Source organism: Habropoda laboriosa, unplaced genomic scaffold (assembly GCF_001263275.1).
Source record: "Habropoda laboriosa isolate 0110345459 unplaced genomic scaffold, ASM126327v1 scaffold62, whole genome shotgun sequence".
In the NCBI taxonomy this organism is placed as follows: Eukaryota; Metazoa; Arthropoda; class Insecta; order Hymenoptera; family Apidae; genus Habropoda; species Habropoda laboriosa.
In genome coordinates, this window is record NW_017100177.1 from 100956 (window position 1) to 119254 (window position 18299).

At 39.8% G+C, this 18299-nt stretch overlaps 2 protein-coding genes across 5 annotated transcripts in view; one reads left to right on the plus strand and one right to left on the minus strand.

Annotated features, from left to right (window-relative positions):
• The window catches only part of LOC108578828 (prominin-like protein), a 52659-nt gene extending 41437 nt beyond the window's left edge, over positions 1 to 11222 (plus strand). The window contains exons 2-14 of one of the 4 annotated variants that reach the window (XM_017942229.1): positions 2177 to 2444; positions 2803 to 3155; positions 3534 to 3655; positions 4707 to 5002; positions 5068 to 5217; positions 5294 to 5509; positions 5571 to 6126; positions 6206 to 6364; positions 6450 to 6571; positions 8286 to 8450; positions 8904 to 8993; positions 10607 to 10723; positions 11179 to 11222. In XM_017942229.1, the coding sequence (XP_017797718.1) occupies positions 2177 to 2444; positions 2803 to 3155; positions 3534 to 3655; positions 4707 to 5002; positions 5068 to 5217; positions 5294 to 5509; positions 5571 to 6126; positions 6206 to 6364; positions 6450 to 6571; positions 8286 to 8450; positions 8904 to 8993; positions 10607 to 10723; positions 11179 to 11191 (2627 nt within the window). In that variant the 3' untranslated portion in view covers positions 11192 to 11222. Of the gene's footprint in view, positions 1 to 2176; positions 2445 to 2802; positions 3156 to 3533; positions 3656 to 3745; positions 3770 to 4706; positions 5003 to 5067; positions 5218 to 5293; positions 5510 to 5570; positions 6127 to 6205; positions 6365 to 6449; positions 6572 to 8285; positions 8455 to 8903; positions 8994 to 10606; positions 10728 to 11178 lie in introns of those variants that run through there. The other 3 variants (XM_017942230.1, XM_017942232.1, XM_017942231.1) reach the window with 3 other exon arrangements.
• Positions 11223 to 15642: 4420 nt separating this feature from the next.
• LOC108578791 (intraflagellar transport protein 56) lies at positions 15643 to 18077 on the minus strand. Its single transcript, XM_017942187.1, has 7 exons — positions 18054 to 18077; positions 17371 to 17897; positions 16856 to 17099; positions 16572 to 16781; positions 16205 to 16511; positions 15898 to 16138; positions 15643 to 15841 (listed from the first exon to the last, which is right to left on the minus strand). Exons 1-7 carry the CDS (start codon positions 18075 to 18077, stop codon positions 15730 to 15732), a joined length of 1665 nt encoding a protein of 554 aa, XP_017797676.1. The 3' UTR covers positions 15643 to 15729.
• Positions 18078 to 18299: the final 222 nt, after the last annotated feature.

Below are 18299 nucleotides of genomic sequence, written 5' to 3' on the forward strand. Positions count from 1 at the left end.
GGCTGCGATTCTGTTAGCTCTTCGACGTGAAATTCTTTCTCCAATTTTTGCAGAAATGTTTCTCACAGCGGTAACTTTCGGCGAGTGTGATTCTTTTTTCTTTCCTGTCTTCTTGTAACGAAAGAAATTCTTGGAGTGAACGGTGGGAGCGATTGGAATTGTCGCGGCGTGAACGTTGAAAATGTTCCGTTTTGCGTGTGATTAAATTTTCAGGTGAACTCGACGACGCAAATTGAAATTATCTGGTCGCTGGATGAAAAGAGGGATAAACCGAGATAAGCTCGAGAGCCGCGAGTTTTACCTCGTTTCCACGGTCCTTCGCTGATAAAATATCTCTTGTGCGCGGTTAAAACGCCTCATTTTTCCAAATTTGCATATTACCCTTGAGCAGTTAGAATTACCGGAATGTAACGCAATTTCGTTGAAATTCTCCAGGCTTCTCGCGCCGTGCACCGTGAAGAACAGGTCTCTCGTCGGAATTGTAAGGAAAGAGGAATAAAGAGAATCTTTTTTTATTAATATTCTAGATGTGTGAAACATATACTACTACTTTTTTCTCCAATTCACGACTGAACGATTGATTTATCACGTTCAGACTCGAGGTTCAGTTGGAAAAATTGAGAAACGTTCGATTGCTTATTGTGCACACCGTAGATCGTTACATTAGCCGGTAATGAAGTATGCAAAATGCTAGGCAGGACATATGTAGGCCTCGTTGCGACACAGCTGTCTACCAGAACGACAAATACAGTTAGAGTCGTCACGTTAAAGTGTCCCATGCAGCTTTTCCTGAGACCTGTACGACCGCAATAAATCCGTCGTTGCACGTGGATTCGCGTGATCCCCCGATGCACCAAGTGGTTAGGTTGCGCCAGCTTGAAACTTCGCGTTTAGAAACTAGTCTCGACGTACCTACGGTATTCTCTTTGCACGCGAAACGTTCCTGCTGGTACAGAAATTTTCGTTCGCCTGAGCTCTGATACGCGATCCAGATCGTTTGGGTGCGTTTTACATTTCACCGAAGAAAATTTTCAGAAAGTATTCGCAAGAAGAGTATCATATCCTTTACACTTGCTTCTTCGAAAATTTCGTATATTCATATTTCATTATTGTATGAAAATAAAAATGATAATTACAGTGTTTGACATTTTATCGTTTATTTTGAGTATTTGGTAGTAACGCCTATGACAGTGTAGAAATAAAGATCAAAGCCTCTTTAATATGTCCTTCAATTTTCCTATGAATATTAATTAATTTGAGAGACACAACAGTTTCGAGAAAAGGGTTCCACGTTTCCTCGAATTTCTCTAAAATGCCTACATTCCACTCTTGGTAGTGTTTATTAAAAGAGAAAGAAGAATCGTATTAGCAGCTTTCATGCTTGTCCCGTGGAAAGAAGAGAATGCCGCATGGTGCATCGGGAAAATCAATGCAGCGGTCCAGGGGTCTTAATCCGACGCGATCGGTCATCAACGTTTGATCCATTTTTCCCCAGGAGCAAACTAGGAAATAAAATTTCCCCGCGTTCGCCCTCGTTACATTCACCCTTCGACCTGGCAACCCTTCCTCCTGACCTACGCCCTACATTCGCCTCCGTGTGTCCTCGTTCGCCCGTTCCTCTCCGCCCCAAAAAGCGGTATCGGGGCTGCAGATGGAAAATATGCTCTTTAATGTCTGTTCACCGTTGCCCTTCTTCTGCTTCCTTTCTCTGATTGTTCGTTCATTCTGTGCTGCATTTTCTTTTTTTTTTTTTTTTTGTCTTTTTTCCTCTTTTTTTCCTTTTCCCCCGCTCAACCATCTCCCTCTCTGCAACACGCTCCATTATCGTGCTCCTTTCTGTGTTTCAGCATAAATGGAGGGCGAAGTTTTTAAGCGAACGTAATACGATTTTTCCCTCGCTCGAAAATCGTGGCAACGTTAGAGTTTCGAAGGATAAAAAATAGAAATATGCAAGAATTGTGTGGAATTAGGAATGTTTATTAACGAAGATGTACGAACAACTGTAATACACGTAAATTTTACCCACGATTCTCGACTTTGCAATGAACGCTGCCGCTTATAGCCAGCTCCTTCGTGGTTTCTCCCGTTGGGCCTCGTCGGGCCTGTTTTCTTAAAACTACGTTTCCCTGGAATCACGATCCTACAATTGTAATATACTCCTTCGTTCTTGTTGCAGGAATGTTCATCGTCCAGGACAAAATTCTGATTTTCACGTACTCCTTAGCCGAATGGAAGATCATCGTGACGCATTACGGCGGTTTAGCTGGTTTAGCCTTCGTTGGACTCCTGCTAGCAGCAATTCTACCCTGCGTAGGATTGTTCTTCTGTTGCTGTAGGTGTGCCGGTCACTGCGGCGCGAGGAATCAACCTTTCGACAAGAAGCACGATCATTGTAGGAAGGTGATGCTCAGCATGGTGTTGATCGGGGTTGCCACTATCATACTGTGAGTATCTCCAGGGAATTATAATGCAAATGAAATTGCTACAAAAATAATGGAGAAAAAAAAAAGAGAAAAATTACAACACGATGAAAATTGCCCTCGATCTTGTTTATCCGTTCACCCGAATATATTCCGTTTCGAACGATTTCTATCTCCTCTCGTTAATTTCCCCGGAGCTCGGCAAGAAATTCTCCCTCTGTGCTTTTGGACAAGTGTGCTGCCAATGTCTGTTCGAAACACAGGCTTCAAAGGGAACCGGGTTTTGTGTCAATAAATTATTTATCGACGATACTCGATGCACGGAGAGGCTTTCCAATATTGTTTGTTCTCGCGATGGGAGACAGTCGTGTCTGGCTTGTAGGTTTGGCGTGGTCTGCGCGTTCGTCACCAACGAATACATGCAAGACGGCACCAAGGAGCTACCTGGCAACGTCAAGATCAGCTTGAAAGACGTACAACTGTATCTGTCCACGACGAAACAGGAGATCAAGAACCTCCTACAGACTAATTTCGACGAGCTCGAGATTAATCTGAACAACATCCTTCAGGCAAGCGGGAGAATCGTCACCGAACAACTCGCTGAATACTCGCACGCTGTCTCGTTGACCAATCTTAGCGACATCGTGACCGGTTTGGAATCGATCAAGGAGGATCTGAAGATCATGAACACGATCACGTGGGATCTGAGGACGAACGCTAGCAAATTGGACATTGGTACGGCACACCTTTCACACTCACCTCTTCGTTTTCTTTTCTTTTTTTAAACATTGTGCTTGTACACAGAGAATGTTCGACTTGACAAAGTTATTAAAAAGTTACCTGTAAATCTACGAAGTTTGGAAAAAAAAGAAAAATTGAATTTTCATGGTACCAAAGTTCCCTTCTTGCTTACAATTTGTTACTTTACAATTGTACAATGATAATTGGAGAGTTGTGTCAGTGGTTAAGTGTTTTCGAAACATTTCTGACTACAAAGAAATTTTCTTGTCTGTATTTTGTACAATCGTGGAGTATAATTTAATTAGAATTACGAATCGTCTTATTATCGAGTGTAACCCGTTTGGCAAAAGGCTTGTTTCACGCTTGTTTCAGTTATACGAGGCGTTAAGAACAATCTCCTCCACAAGCTCACGGCTTGCAAGACCCAACAGTGCATGCAAGTGTTGAACGATTACAAAGTGAATCAAATGTCGGTTCAAGTGGACTTCGACAAGGTACTTTAACCTTTGTTTCTCCGTTAAGTTCGTCAACATATTTCAATTCGGTTAACGATCGTTAACCGAATTTTCATTTACTTGTTACAGTACATGGACCGTTATTTCCCGAAGGTATGTGTAGGATATATACTAATTGTTATTATTAACCTGAAGTATACGTTCAGTCGTAAATAGAGAGAAATAGTTTCCATCGATTCAACGGAGGACACCGCTTCTCTTTCGCTTTCTTTACCATTTTTTTTGATCGTTTCACGAGGAACGACGAGTCTTCTTCGGTCTCTGTTTCATTTGCCTGTGTTTGACGTTTAATCGATTAGCAAGACCAATGGATATTGAGAAGCTTCTCTCGAGAGCCATTGGTTCACGAATAGAATTATTGTTATAAACTTATTTGATTCCATGCTTACCACAAATAAGCTTCACTATGTAAGTGAGATGAGTTGAAGCATGCTAAAATTCTTATCTGTGTCGTTCGTTTGATACCTCTATTTGTGTGTTTAGATTAACGGAAAAAAAAACCTTGCGAAAACCCTTGTCTAATTACAACGAAGAAAGGAAAATTGCATTTTTTTCTTTATTTTTCACGGCTGAACAAAGAACCTGTTTCTTTTCTCTCCACCTACCTACTCCCCTCTCTTATTCTGCACACACACAGTTTTCTCTCTTTCTTCTGAATTCAGACCTGTCAAACATGTCTTGAATATATACTCCGTCCACGGGCGAGAGCACACTTTGCATTCTATCAGTCTGCAACGAAAAGCCTTTTCGACAGAGTTCGTACACTTCGGTGCACTTTCCACGGCACACCGTTGTCCCATTAAACATACGCGGCGAAATGTCCGTTTATAGAGACTCGAGCATGACACTCTTTTTCATGTCGGTATATATACCTCTCTGACTCTTCCAAGTTCTCTCGTTTAAATGTGTCACTAAAATCTCATTGTCACACCTTCTTCTTCTACTTCTTCGCCTTCCTCGGCGGACGTAATTACTCCTAACGACACGAATGGGAGATTAATCGAGGACGATTTTCACGGGTTTCTTCCAGTTGCCAAACGTCACATCCGCGCTGTACAACATCACGATGCTGATGAAGGGTAACATCGTGTCGGAAGTGAGCCAGGGCAAGGAGTCGTTTCTCAAGATACAAAAGGACATTCAACACGCCGTGAATCAGACGATCCCTGTGGTCAGCGCGAGCATCAGGAGGTGCGGTGACTTTTGCGCGAGCCTCGCGTTAAACACGACGTATCTCATCGACAGGCTGCACGTTCAGATAGACAAGGTTTACATGAAGCATCTAGACGTTGCTCAAGCTCACATCGATCAGTATTCACCGTATAGGTAAACACAGTTGATCGCGGTTTCGTTAGGTGTTCCTTAAACTGACCGATTGATTTTTATTCCAGGTACTATCTAGGTCTAGGAATATCCGGAATTCTGCTGACCGTTTTAATGTGTCTGACTTTTGGCCTCTTCTGCGGTATCTGTGGAAAACGTCCCGATGGCTATGGAGACGATTGCTGCAACAAAGGATCTGGAGCTCGATTCCTTATGATGTAAGAGAAGAATCACGTTAGCGAGAAAAAGGTTCAAGTTATTGTCAGATATTTCATTTCGTGCAATTTTCTCCAGGGCTGTGTGGATAATTTTCCTTCTAACGAGCATCCTGATGGTCATTACCATGGCACACATGGTCACCGGTGTTTTGGTGCAAAGAGCAATCTGCGAGCCGCTGAAGAACCCGCATGATAACAGGATGTTCGCTCTGGTCGACGAAATCGTCGAAATCAAGAAGCTCCTATATCCAAAGAATCCCAATGCTGACGTGAACATGAGTTACATAGTAACGTAAGTGATCGAAGCCTCATCGGTATCGGTGATTGAAATTAACAGACACCGTTAATTACAGACAATGTCATCAAGACGAGACTCTGTACAATGTGCTGAAACTGAACAACCTCTTCGACGTGAGCACGTTACGCGAGTACGCTGGACGATACGATATCAATAACACCATCCAACAGTTACGTCGTAAGATCAGCTTGTCGCCGGGTGTGGTCATACTCACGGATAGCGCCAAGTCGAAGTTGAACGATCTCGCGCAGAGCGGCCTCAGCGATATCAAGTTCTATCAGTATGCGGAATTCCTGGCTGATAATATCACGAATATCAATTTGGAACACCTGGCCAGACAGTTATGGGAGGTCTCGGCTAAGTTGCCAGACGGTCAGAAGGACATTCGAGAGAGTTTGGAGAAGAACGCGTTGGATCTTGGATACAATCATAAGGAGCTTGTGATGCCAATGGCGATGTACAGCGAACAATTGGCCGCGAAAGCTCAGATGCTCGAGGAGAAGATCAAGTTTAATCATTCCTCCATGGCAGAGGCAATTCACGATCTGGTGGAGGAAGTGACGAAGGCGCAACAGTTCCTGAACAAGGACGGGCCGGAATGCGTGCAACATGTAGGTTTCTATTGATCGATCGAAACATGATCGTTGCGAGATAGTGTGATCACGATTAGCTGGGTTTTTGGTGTTGTAGCTAGCAACTAGGTTCGGAAACGCTTTCCTTCGTCAAGTGGATGACTTCTTGGAGCGTGTGATCGATAACGCGTTGTTAAACGTTGGAAGGTGTGCTCCTGTTTCGAATGCCTACAACGCCACGCTGGTTGCCGGGTGTAACAAGATCTTGGATCCATTTGTACGTGATCGATATTGATCTACTCTTCGTAGTTCCTTAGATAGCCTTCTTTCGAAGATTTTATTGTTGTATCGATGATTTGTAGAATGGTTTCTGGGCGAGTGTCGGATGGTGTTTGATCCTCTTCATTCCGACCATAGTGCTCTGCGTGAAATTGAGCGCGCTGTATCAGAAATCAGACCCTTATCCAGGACCTCTAGTCGAAGCGTAAGTTTCACATATTTTTGCTAACACTTGAACCCCCCAATCGATAGACCAAACATATTCACCGTTTCCAAGATGATAATTAGACGTCCAATGCATGAAAACTTGAAGATACCATTGTGAAATCAGGACCATTTGTCGAAACGAATGAAATATGAAGAAATATTGAAACAATTGGCTAGTTAGTGTCATGAAATAAACCTAGGAAACAAGAATACTCATTACATTCACTCGGAAAAACAAATCGCTTCTATGATTTCTCCGCTATAATCTCTAGCCAGCGAATTCTGAGCACCCTTTTATGTAGAAACTGTTGAAGTCTTCTGTCTCTCACTCTGGTAGTATTTTTAATCGAGCTTCGATATTGATACTCCTAGCATGTATTTTACCCGCGCTTGCAACATTTCTTTTCTGATTTTCCTAGTTGGCATGAAATAATCGTCCTTATCATTAAGTTATAGCGAGTCTCGAAATTCTCACGCGGATCGATGATAAACTTGTTGCTTCTCGTAAAGTGCAGCGCGCACCGCCTTACACTGTCAATTTGCGTCTTCTCTTTGTGCTATTAAACCAATTGTTCTTTTCCCCTTTCCGTCGCAAGAATGTATCGAGAATTAAGAAAAGAAAAAAAAGAAACTTTGCGAAAAGTCTGGCTGGAATTGGATAGTCCGATACTTGTCCTTTTCCTACTACCTTTTATCTGTTGAATTCGTGGATAAAGCGATCGGACAATCGAATCCCTTCCTCTACACGAAATGCAGTAGTTTACATTAATCTTAAAAAGTAGCTGTCTAATGTGTGGAATGGTTGTTGGAATCTAACCGCTAACACGCTCCGTTCCAGTGAATATTTGTATGACGCGTACGCAGACAGGGATAACATACCCCTTACTCGGTAAGTATACAACAACAGCCAAGTTGCTCTCGCATGCTGAATTATATCTGTTCGTGTTACGCATGCCAGTAAATCCTTCTTTTAACGCTGTCGACACATATTGTTTCGTTCCACGAAATATATTTTCCGTACCAGCATTCCTGATATGTTGTTCACGATCGTAGAGAGTGGACCGTTTGATTAGAACAATTATTTCCTCTGTCTGCATGGAACAACATCCTTTACCTCTGATTTAACGAACACCCTAGATTAAATATCGTTAACAAAAAAATGAAGAAAACTGTTAAAGGAAAGAAAAGAAATGATTTATTAGAGATTCCTTTACTGTAGATCCTGCAGTATCGTTTGAGTTATTTAGGTAAAACGAATCTCTGTAAATCCACACAGTTAATTTTCTGTTACTCGAATCTCTATACTTTGGATACCTTCTTGGCTATTTTAAGATAATTAAACCGATCGTCGAGAATTGTATTGTGATGCAAATCAGTCCAGAAGGTGTCGAAACTCACAGTATAATAGTACTTAACGCTCGTCTACTGTCTTTCTTGCGCTTTCAATTATCACACAAAGAAGAGAAACTGTTTCTTGTACACACACACACACACATACACACGTATATACTGACCTTAGTAGCGTGGAAGGCTAGTCTTTTGTCGCGTGCTAAGCTACTTAGGACATTAATGACACACGTAACAATACACACACACGCACACAAAGTTATATAATACAGCTTAGCAGAACAGTACACTGATATCTCTAACTCGCATGACGAGTGGTGATCCGCTCGCGATTAACCGGACTGAAACGTTCCTTCTGCTTGCAGCGTTCACGACAAGAAATACGTGTCGCATAGTAGAGATCCTTATCCGAAGTTCGAAACCTACGACGGTCCCGCGGGCGGCTACAGCGAGCGGGAAAGGATCCCTGAAGCGCATCAGAGCACGTCCCATTGTCATCCCTATTCCAGATACTCTGACGTGGCGCCGAAGTAAGTGTCCAGAGACGAGTCACTTCAGATCTGTATCGAGACGAAAAAGTTCTTGAAGCGACAGAATCCTTTTTTCTTCCCCCATTAACGAAAGAAGAAAAAAAGAAGAGACAACTCTTTTCATTCATATTCATCGAGCAAAAATCGAGTACTGTCGCTTTAAGGATCTCTCTCTATTTTTTTTTTTTTTTTTTTTTTTCTTTCCATTCATATGGATCTTCATTCGAATCGTCATTTTGCATTTATCAGAAAGTAACGAAAGTCGGTCGTGTTGATCTAGCGAAGCGTAGAGAACGCGCGTTCAATGAGCAAATCGAACGGTATTATATTATTTGGGGTTTGAGTATAGGAGTATGTGTGTTTGATCAATTTTCGAAGAAAATTTCTACACTATCTCTCTTGATCCTTTCATTTTTCTCCGGTTTACCAGTTCATCTATTGTTTATTTTACAGTTCCACCCCAAAGTGGCGAAGCCACAAACATACCGCCCCCTCCAAAACAGAACCTCACAATAAAGTCTTTAGCATATCGATAGAAACGCAGTAAGTCTGATAATTCCATTCCAATTCGGAGCGGCAATCTTTATAAAACTCAGCTTTCTGTGACACGTTATACGCAAATGTTTTCTGTTTCAACTTGAATTTCTTACACGGTTCCCCGTATGTATACGCAGGAGCCTGGCCTTTAAAACCACCACCGTCACCTACCCACCGCCACTTTCCTTTATTTTTTCTTTCATACATACTCTCGTTTTGTTCGTGATTTCCCTTTCATCGGTGAGCAGGGTTCCCACTCATCGCGCGATAAAGTTTATTTTACTCCAATTCTTTCAAACGCTCGACTTAATCGAGGATGGGATCAAGTTCTGAACAGAAACTTGCACGATACTTGATAAAGTCAAGATGGTATTTGAGATTTGGACGATTTTCTGGAAATCGGTACGGAAAGTGATTAAGAACAAATATATATATATAGATAATTAGTATCTCTCTCTATCATTTGTTTCTCCGTATCATCAGCAACCACAAGTGAGGTACGAATTGCATGATTCACCCTGTACAGTATCTGTAAGACATGTGGTTGAATTCTTTTCCAGTGTTTTGAAAGGGTCGAGTAGATCGATGAATGTACATCTGAAAGAGCAAAATTGAAACAAATATCTGCTGGACCCGTTCAATACATGAAAATTCATTAATGTTTCTGTTCTATTCCATTATTTATCCTTTTCTAGACTGCTATGTAAAGGGTTTCAGAATGTCTCGAGATATACATATATATCCTTTTTGAAAAAGAAAAAAAAAAGAAAACAATAAGAGATAATTGTTGAAAGTATCGTGGTAAGGTGGAAAATGTCGTTGACACCATGTGAGTTATTCTTGATCCCATCCGTACATCTCATGCAACCCCGTTGGTCACGCTTTTTTTCCCGGTTATTTCCAGGTGAGTGGGAACCTTGCGGGGGGGCAACTTCTCGCGTCTCTCGATACGCCTCTGCACGTAAGTCGCAAGACAGATTGTTATCAATTGTGTCTCTCCGTACTTCGTTATTCCTTGGTTCGTTCATTTTGTTCGACTCGTTTGCGTCGCAAGCAACAAAAAAAAAAAAAAAAAAAAAAAGAAAATAGCTTCGCTAGAGCTTTTTGCGGGAGAAAAAGAAACAACCAACGGTGTCTGATTGGATGAAAAAGAAAAAAAGAAAGAAGAACGAGCGTTGATCTACACCGCCAGCGGCAAGACAATCAGTTCGATTGTATCTTATTGAGAAAAAAAAAAAAAAAAGAAAAGAAAAGTACGCAGGATTTTTAAGATCGAGAAGCATGTTCGAGAGCATTGAAATTTGTCGAGTCACATAAGTATCTTTTTTTCTTTTTTTTTTTTCTTTTTACAGGACATTACGATGTAAAGTGTTTCATTTAATTTTCGCTTCAGCAGCTTCGTCATTCGTTTGTTCGCTAAGGCATACATTTTACGCTGTAGCAAAAAGATAACTTCGTTCGATATTCGAGAATATTTTGATTTCGTTTTATTTTTCATTTTTTTTTTTCTTCTTCTTCTTAATTTCTGTCGTTACTGGACACGTCTGACGAAGAACAAGAGGATAAATTGTAATCTCAAGATCAATTCTTCCATGGTGTCATTGATACTGTTATTGCAGAAATTGTGATTTCCCTAATGGTGGTCCTCCTGGGTACCAACCAGCTGCCGCGGCTCCTCCTCCGCTGAGCACGGAATACGAGCGACCACCTCCTTATTATTATTATCCTGGGCCAGGGTGAGTTTCCAAATTTCGCAAATTTTCGCCGACAACCATTGAGGGAAATTTCAACTTTTTTGTTTTTTTATTTTTTTAAAACTCTTACTTTTCACGATAAACTGTATTACCCAAAAAGAAAAAAGAAAAAAATACCACCTCCACCGTAATACGTATGTATATACAACTTTTATATAAATCGGTGACGCAGGACTGGTGTTGCCAAGCTTTGTTTTGTTTTCAGGGGCTTTTAAGCGAAAATTCTGTAAATTCTTGTGCCAACAAATGCCTCTCTCTCTCTCTATCTCTCTCTCTCTCTCTCTCAATATTGCATTTTCTTTCGTTTTCCTTTTATTTATTGTGATGTTGTTGTTGTAAAAATCATCTGTTACAAAAGTTTTCTCGAAGTTGTTGTTAACCCCTTGTCGAGCGCTTCAGACCTATGTACTGACACGTTTTCTCTGATATTCTTCCAGGGACACAAATTAGGAAACAAGTGCCGTGGCATGCACAAAGGTAGCGCTGAGTAGCGTGGCTACACACAGTCTCACCCGCAGTTACAAAAGGACGCTCAAGAAGAAAGAGAAATCCGGATGCAAGCGAGACTACGTATAATTGTAGCGTTTCCTGTTGAGCGTGCCACGGACCGTGCGAACGGCGAGATCAATTTAAAGACCAAGTTTGATATATATATGTAATGTATATGTATAACAGACTGAGGTAGGCGAAATGGATCCTTCGGCGAGCGCGAGCTAGTGTGATCAATGTGTGCGATTCGACTCGTTTCGTTTCTAGTATTATATTATGTATTTTTCTTTTTTTCTTTCGTTAGACGTGTCGTGCGTACCACGAGAGAAACGTTACGTTGCGCCGAATATTTCCTTGCGACCAGCAATCCTTTCTCTCCTCTCTCTCTCTCTTTTTTTATATCTTCAACACAGTGCTACAAACCTCTCCCTTTCCTCCCTTCTCCCTTGCTTTTGTTTTTAAATTGCAAAGACAAACTATAATGAAGCGATGAATTCACATCATTTGTGCTATTGTTAATCGGTTGGACCAACACGACTTTTTAACAGGACTGATCATTTTTTACCACCGTTCAATATATATTTCTTCCATTGAATGCCATCGTGACCAAGGTTTCTTCTTTCTTTCTATGATTAGTATTAATATTATTATTATTACTATTACTTATTATTATTGTTACTATTAAAGAAGTTTCGTCGAGACTGAAAGTCTCTCGTCGATTATTATCGCGTTTTGCTCAAGAAGCATTCTAAAGCATTGCAAGGAAATTTTGTTCCGAAACCCTTTCAGTTCTTTCCCTGGCGTTTAGTTCCTAATGTACACGCATAAGAGCACACACAGGATTGAAATCATCGTCTACATTAACCAGTATTAAAATGAAAGTTCATTATCGTGCCTCCCTTATTGACCCACTGGCGTACGCTTCTCTTATACACACACATACATACACAGACACACGTGCACACATACCGACATGACACGATCTGTCTTGTTCCGAAAAGAAAAATAGCGAACGTGTATATATACATTCTCAGCCGCTTGTGTCTTATCGATTAATCACTGCCTCTTTACGTGGACTGCCTACCAAGGGACAACAACCAGATTGCACAGAATCACTATTGATGACAATGACTCTACGCCAAGGCGTCAATGAGCCGTCGTTGCGAGGGAACGTCTGTACGATCGATTTGTATTAACAATTTCTACGTTCCAATTTTTTTCCCCTCGATTGAACGTTCTTCCGAATTGTTAACCCTTTTGCGTAGTTCAACTGATGTTCTAACGCGAACGTGTTAATAATATCGCGTGTGTTCTATCACGGTATTCACAGTTTTGCCGTTTAAAGATTCGTTCGTGAGATTCTCCTTTGTTTTTTGTTTTTATCTGCTTTAAACGATACTGCCATCGTGAACGAGTCGTGTGTTTCGGTGATTTGTATATCCTCTGTGAAGCATCGTGTCGATCGTACAGCTTTCGTTGAAAATACCCGTGAAGGTTCCAACCTCACGATCTCGAGCACTGAACAACGCCATATTTAAATGCCAAACGACATTCTTCAACGTGCGTGGTCCGTGGAGTTCGAACGTACAACGGTACTGATAACGAACTCTACGATCCACTTTGATCTTGCTGGATCGTTCGTAGATGTAAGCGAATCCTGAAACTAATCTCCATCCTGCCAAAAAGAAAAAAGAAAGAGAGCGAAAGAAAGCAGGATTTTAGAATGAACAGACTTTAAACGATGGAGGCTGGTTTCGTCGCAAGATCGTCGCTGCAAAATACTCTATGTACATGGTTCTTTAAGTAGACGTTTTTTCTTACTATTAACTTTACCGTGTAATTTACCGATCTAAGCACCTAGAGGGAGGTTTGCACGTCGCATAGAGTGTTGTAACGCGGCGTGTTTGTCTCATGTTGTGTCTAAGCGACGCGCGAATATCTCGTTAAGCAGATGCAACATCCGTACAGTACTTCTGTAAGAAGGACGAATGCGTTTAGTGTAACGATAAGAAAGAGGAGATGATGGTGGACGAGGAGGAGAAGGAGGAGGAGGTACTTTCGTTTTAGATAGACTCGTTCTCTGCAAGTTAGAGGCTGCTTAAGAGGAGAGATGAATCGCCTCGAATGAAAGTCTTTTTGAAAGCTGTAGCGTCTTTAGAGATGTACAACTCTTTGCAGTCTAAAATCGTTAAGTTTTCATCGTTAATGACAAGGGAATAACATTTTTATTTTCTCTTCTTTTTTTTTTTTTAAATCTACACTAACGTACAAGTTTACACAACGGACGACTGCAGAGGGTTAAAATGAAGTATTTCAAGTTTTAAAACTTAGATATATTAGGAATTGAAGTAAACCGATTGGTAGGAGTTCATAAGAATGTTAATCTGTAATTGGACTTGTACCATTTGGTGATTGAATTTCTCGTTCGTAGGTCCAAGTTCGACGATGTTTTTCTAAGTGTTCTCTCATCAGACTCTAGACACTGGTGAATTGCTGTACCGAGATTTGGGATGTTGCATTACTCCTAGAGAACCCTGTTTCACATATAGTCGTTGCCGCCGCGAGCAGCGAGTTTTAACGTTATCGATTGTACGGTAGATTACGCCGCCCATGCTACACGGTCCTTGATAGACTGTTCTAGCAGATTGCCAAAAGAGAAATGCAAAATGGAGGGGGAAAAGAAAGCACGAGGAAGAAGAAAACGTGAGAAAAAAAAAGGAAAATAGGTACGAGTGCTTTCCTCCATAATTGTACGAAGACGCGAGAAAGTGAGAGCACAAAAAGAAAATCATTAGGGTCTTTTTAACGGATAACGAAGAAAGAGAGAGAGAGTAAGTGTGTGATGATCGCGTGAAAGGGAGAAACAATACCTCTGTGAATGATTGTCCGAGTAATAAAATGAAGAAGAGAAAAGGTGAGAGAAGGAAGTTGGCGAGAGGAGAAGACGATTATTTCCGCTCTCTCATTAATGTATTTACATACACATTTAGCATAGTGGAAAGTAAGCTACGTTTTTAGCGTAATATCAACGGAAAAACACAGATATCATCATCAGTTGTTGTCGTATGTATGAAAAACCGAGGAACCGTGATGTCATTTCTTCCTTTTTTTTTTTTCCTCCTAAAGAATGTAATAATCAAATTGCTGTGTGGACTTGTAAAACTATTTTATCCGGTGAACTATATTAGCCATGTCTCGTAAAAAGAAAAAAAGAAAAAAAAGAAAAAACGGGATAAAACTGCATGAAAACGAGCACGGAGAACGAGTGCCGTGTAGAAGAAGTTCGTGTTGAATCACACGAACGACGAAAAAATTTCCAAATACCGTGTGCCGCTGAAAGACACCGCGGAACCCTTTTTCTGGTGCTATTTTTATATATGGAAAAAAAAAAAGAATACGTAGCAACGATTTGATACAGCGGGCACTCCTTCTCTACATTCGAGAACACGTCGAGTAAAGTGTATGATAATGGGGACTTTCAGCCGTTGAAAAGGAAGGAAGACAATTTTTACTGCCTTCTAGAGGGGAAACCATAACGGGAAGACATAAGTTGGGATTTTCGTGAAATCTCCCAAGGAGTCGGTTCACCTATGGGTAGTCCAAGTTTTCAATCTTAGATCGTGTTCACTGTTAAAGTGTTATAATCTTCGACAATTCCATAGACGTGTTTCAAATAAAAGTTATGTCCATCGTTGACATTTCTTTCTTTCTTCTGAGAAATACTCTCACTGCTAAATGTGTTTCGATAAGAAGGATGTATATATTATATGAAAAGAACTCTCTCAGTCGTTAGAGAAGCTTGAAGACGTCGACCACGGTTTGCAATTGTAAACGTCGACTACCGACAGGTGATTACGTGAGTTTTAAAATGATTTTGATGTAGAGGTATTTATACTATTAAAAAAAAAAAAAAAGGGTATCGTTCGAGAGTTTCCTTGCATTCTCTTGTCTGCTCAATCTTCGGGACACCCGTTACGTGTTCGAGCCGGGTGTTCTCCTTCGTTTCTTTTTTTGCTGAACTTCAGCAGCCATTCCATCGGAATCGTTCTTGGAGAATCGGTGATTAACGATCAATTGCGGTGAATTCGGTTCGATTGGGATCTTCCAAGAACGCATTCCGTTTCGAAGAATGTCGAATCTTTGATAGGAGATGTGCAAGTATGCGTATGTATGGTGTATGCCATCGACTATGGTGTTTTTACAATTCACCGATTGTGTTTGTTAAAATTAATTATTATTGCTATTACGATGATTATTAATATTATTATTATTATAAAATGAGTGTATCACAGTTTAAATATATCTATTTTATATTAAATCATCAACGCCCTGGGAAGAGTCTCTTTACATTGATCTTCTGTACACGGGATTTATAAACATTCATGTACATAATTTACATATCAAACGCATATTAATAATCCACGGCTGTTTGCTGTGAGATAAGGCCACTTTTGAAGATTAACGATAAGGTTCAATTCCTGTCCGCTCGACTCGTGTCATCAGCAATTAATTCTGTTATCTTTGCCCCACTTGCGCATCACTCGAATGATCTGTTCCACTTGTGAGTTCGAAGTGTTCTTCAGAAGTTGTATGATTTCGGGTAACAATTCTCTAGAAGTGATGGTGTAATGAAATTAAGGATAAAATATTAATAAGAAAAAACTTACTTCGGTTGCCTGTCGGCCACGATGTATTGAAACGTGCCGCAACAAGCACCCCTTTTACCCTCCCAATTTTCGGGACTTGGATCCATTCGTTCAAGCATGTCGAACGCTTTGGCTGCATACCAAAATTCACCGACTTTGTAACAGTCATTGGCGATTAATTGGAGTAAATTAAACGATTCTGTAGTTGTGTCCATTTTCAAGTACAAATCCCAGGCGAGCTGAGGCTTCTTGTTCATTATATCTAATTCAAGAACACAAGTGAATCACTATGTTAATTAAAATGAAATATTATATCGTGATTACTTACAGCAATGGGCTAGAAGACTAATGTAAATGTAATCATTTTTATATTTCTCGTTTCGTATGTTTAAAAATGCCTCCTCCGCCTCTTTGAAGTAGCCTGCTGCAGCTTGCGCTTGAGCATAATTAAAGTTAAAGTTATCTTCATTAGAGAAGTAAGTTTTAATGGAATTTAGATAGACCAGAACTTCCTCGAATTGTCGAAAAAGAAAGAAACAAGAAGCCATACACTGTCTACCAGGTATGGTGTCGCATTCTGATGCAGAAGAACCCACTAATTGGAAATACTGTTGAGCCGTCTTAATGTTATCACGCTGAAAATCAATTTTTTCATTCATTTGGTTGGCAGTTTCTTCAATTTTGCGAAAACTTACGGAATTCGTTTCTTGTCCCATTACTGCATTAACTATTCCCTTTAAAATGTATTCCTGTGGAACAGCTGGTTCAAGATCTTTGATTAATTCAAATGCTTCCCTCACATCATCTTGTTTCAAATAATAAATTACTAGATTCAGCCTGGCTTCTGGTATAACATCCACTAAATTTGGCAAAATTTGCAATGCACCTTCTCCACCTTTAAATACCTGAAGGAAATTAATGTTGACTGAAATTTTATAGGGATTAATGAGTTGAAAGACACTTTTGTAGTATTACATACTATTGTGTTGTGCCTTATAAGATCATAGCTGAAAGAGCTGGACATTTTTTCTATTAGTTGTTTCATTTCATTTTGTGCAGCAGTGCCATTGTATAAACGAAAATGATTGCATGCTTTCAGATTGATGGCAATAGCACTATCAGGGTACTTTTGTAGGTAAACTTGGAGAACTTCTTGAGCTACATCATAGTAATCCAATTTGTAGTAACACAAGGCAACATATACATTTAATGCAAAATATTCTCTGCACAAAAAAAAATATTATTTTTGAAGACTGAACAATGAAATGTACACTTTTCTTTTTTAAGTATGGAAATCATGGGAAAAGAGGAGGTAGGAAATGGGTACCTGGAACTTCTCAATTCTGTAATCAAGTGCATATCTGAAGCTTTACCATTTAAATACTCATCACTGCTAATTGAATCATCACTATTCATGTCTCTAAGGAATATCTTGCTTTAAAATATAAAAATTCTAATGATTTATTAGGTGAAAGAAGTAAAATTGACATCAACCTGTTCTCTAGTAGAATCTTTTTATAAACATCAATAGCTTCTTGGTAATGAGCTCTGAGGTAGTGAATAGAAGCTAAACTAAGTTGATCTTCTATTACATCTTCCAGCATGTGGTGGTATTCCATTAATTTTGCTTCATTGCTCATTTTATGTGCCAGATGAAATAAGAGTCTGTTCTTTAATTTACTATGTGGAGCATCCTCCAGAATTTTTTGTGACTCAGGGTACATTCCAAGCAAGAAATAACAACATGCTAAATTCGTTGACAAATCTGCTGGTACTTGTTCTTTTTTTGTCAAATTTTCGTAAATTGTTGCTGCACGTTTGTAATCTCCTAAGTGAAAGGCACAGTAGCCCATCCATAGCTCAGAGTTTATGTTACTTTCTGAAGCATTGTTGAATTCCAAAAGTGTTAAAGCGCCTGTATAGTCGCGTTTCTCTAAGAACTCCTCTAATTTCGGGATCTTTTTATCTGATGCAGACCTTTTTACTCCCTCAGATGAAACTGGTTTAGCTCTTGATAGTATCTGTCACAAATTTCGTAATGAAAATATTAGAATACCTTCACTTCGGAAAAATGGATTGAATAAACGAGATACGAATAATATAATAGACCGAATGTACAAGAAAGTAATTTTTAAAACACTGATAAATTATAATAATTAATAAAAAAATGAAAATACGGCGTACAATGCAATGTTTACCATTTTTAGTCTCTGTTGCTAATAGATACATCAGTTTATTGATTGCCCTGTAGTTATCAAAACGAAAGTACATAATAGCGCTATGTTTAATTAACTTAGATTATTAATTCTTTGAAGAATAATTATATAATTAAGAGATCATTGCTAAGATTCAAAAATTTGAATACATATGTAGAAATTTCAAATTAAATTGTTTTCTTCCCACCTATAGATGTCAGTTCTATG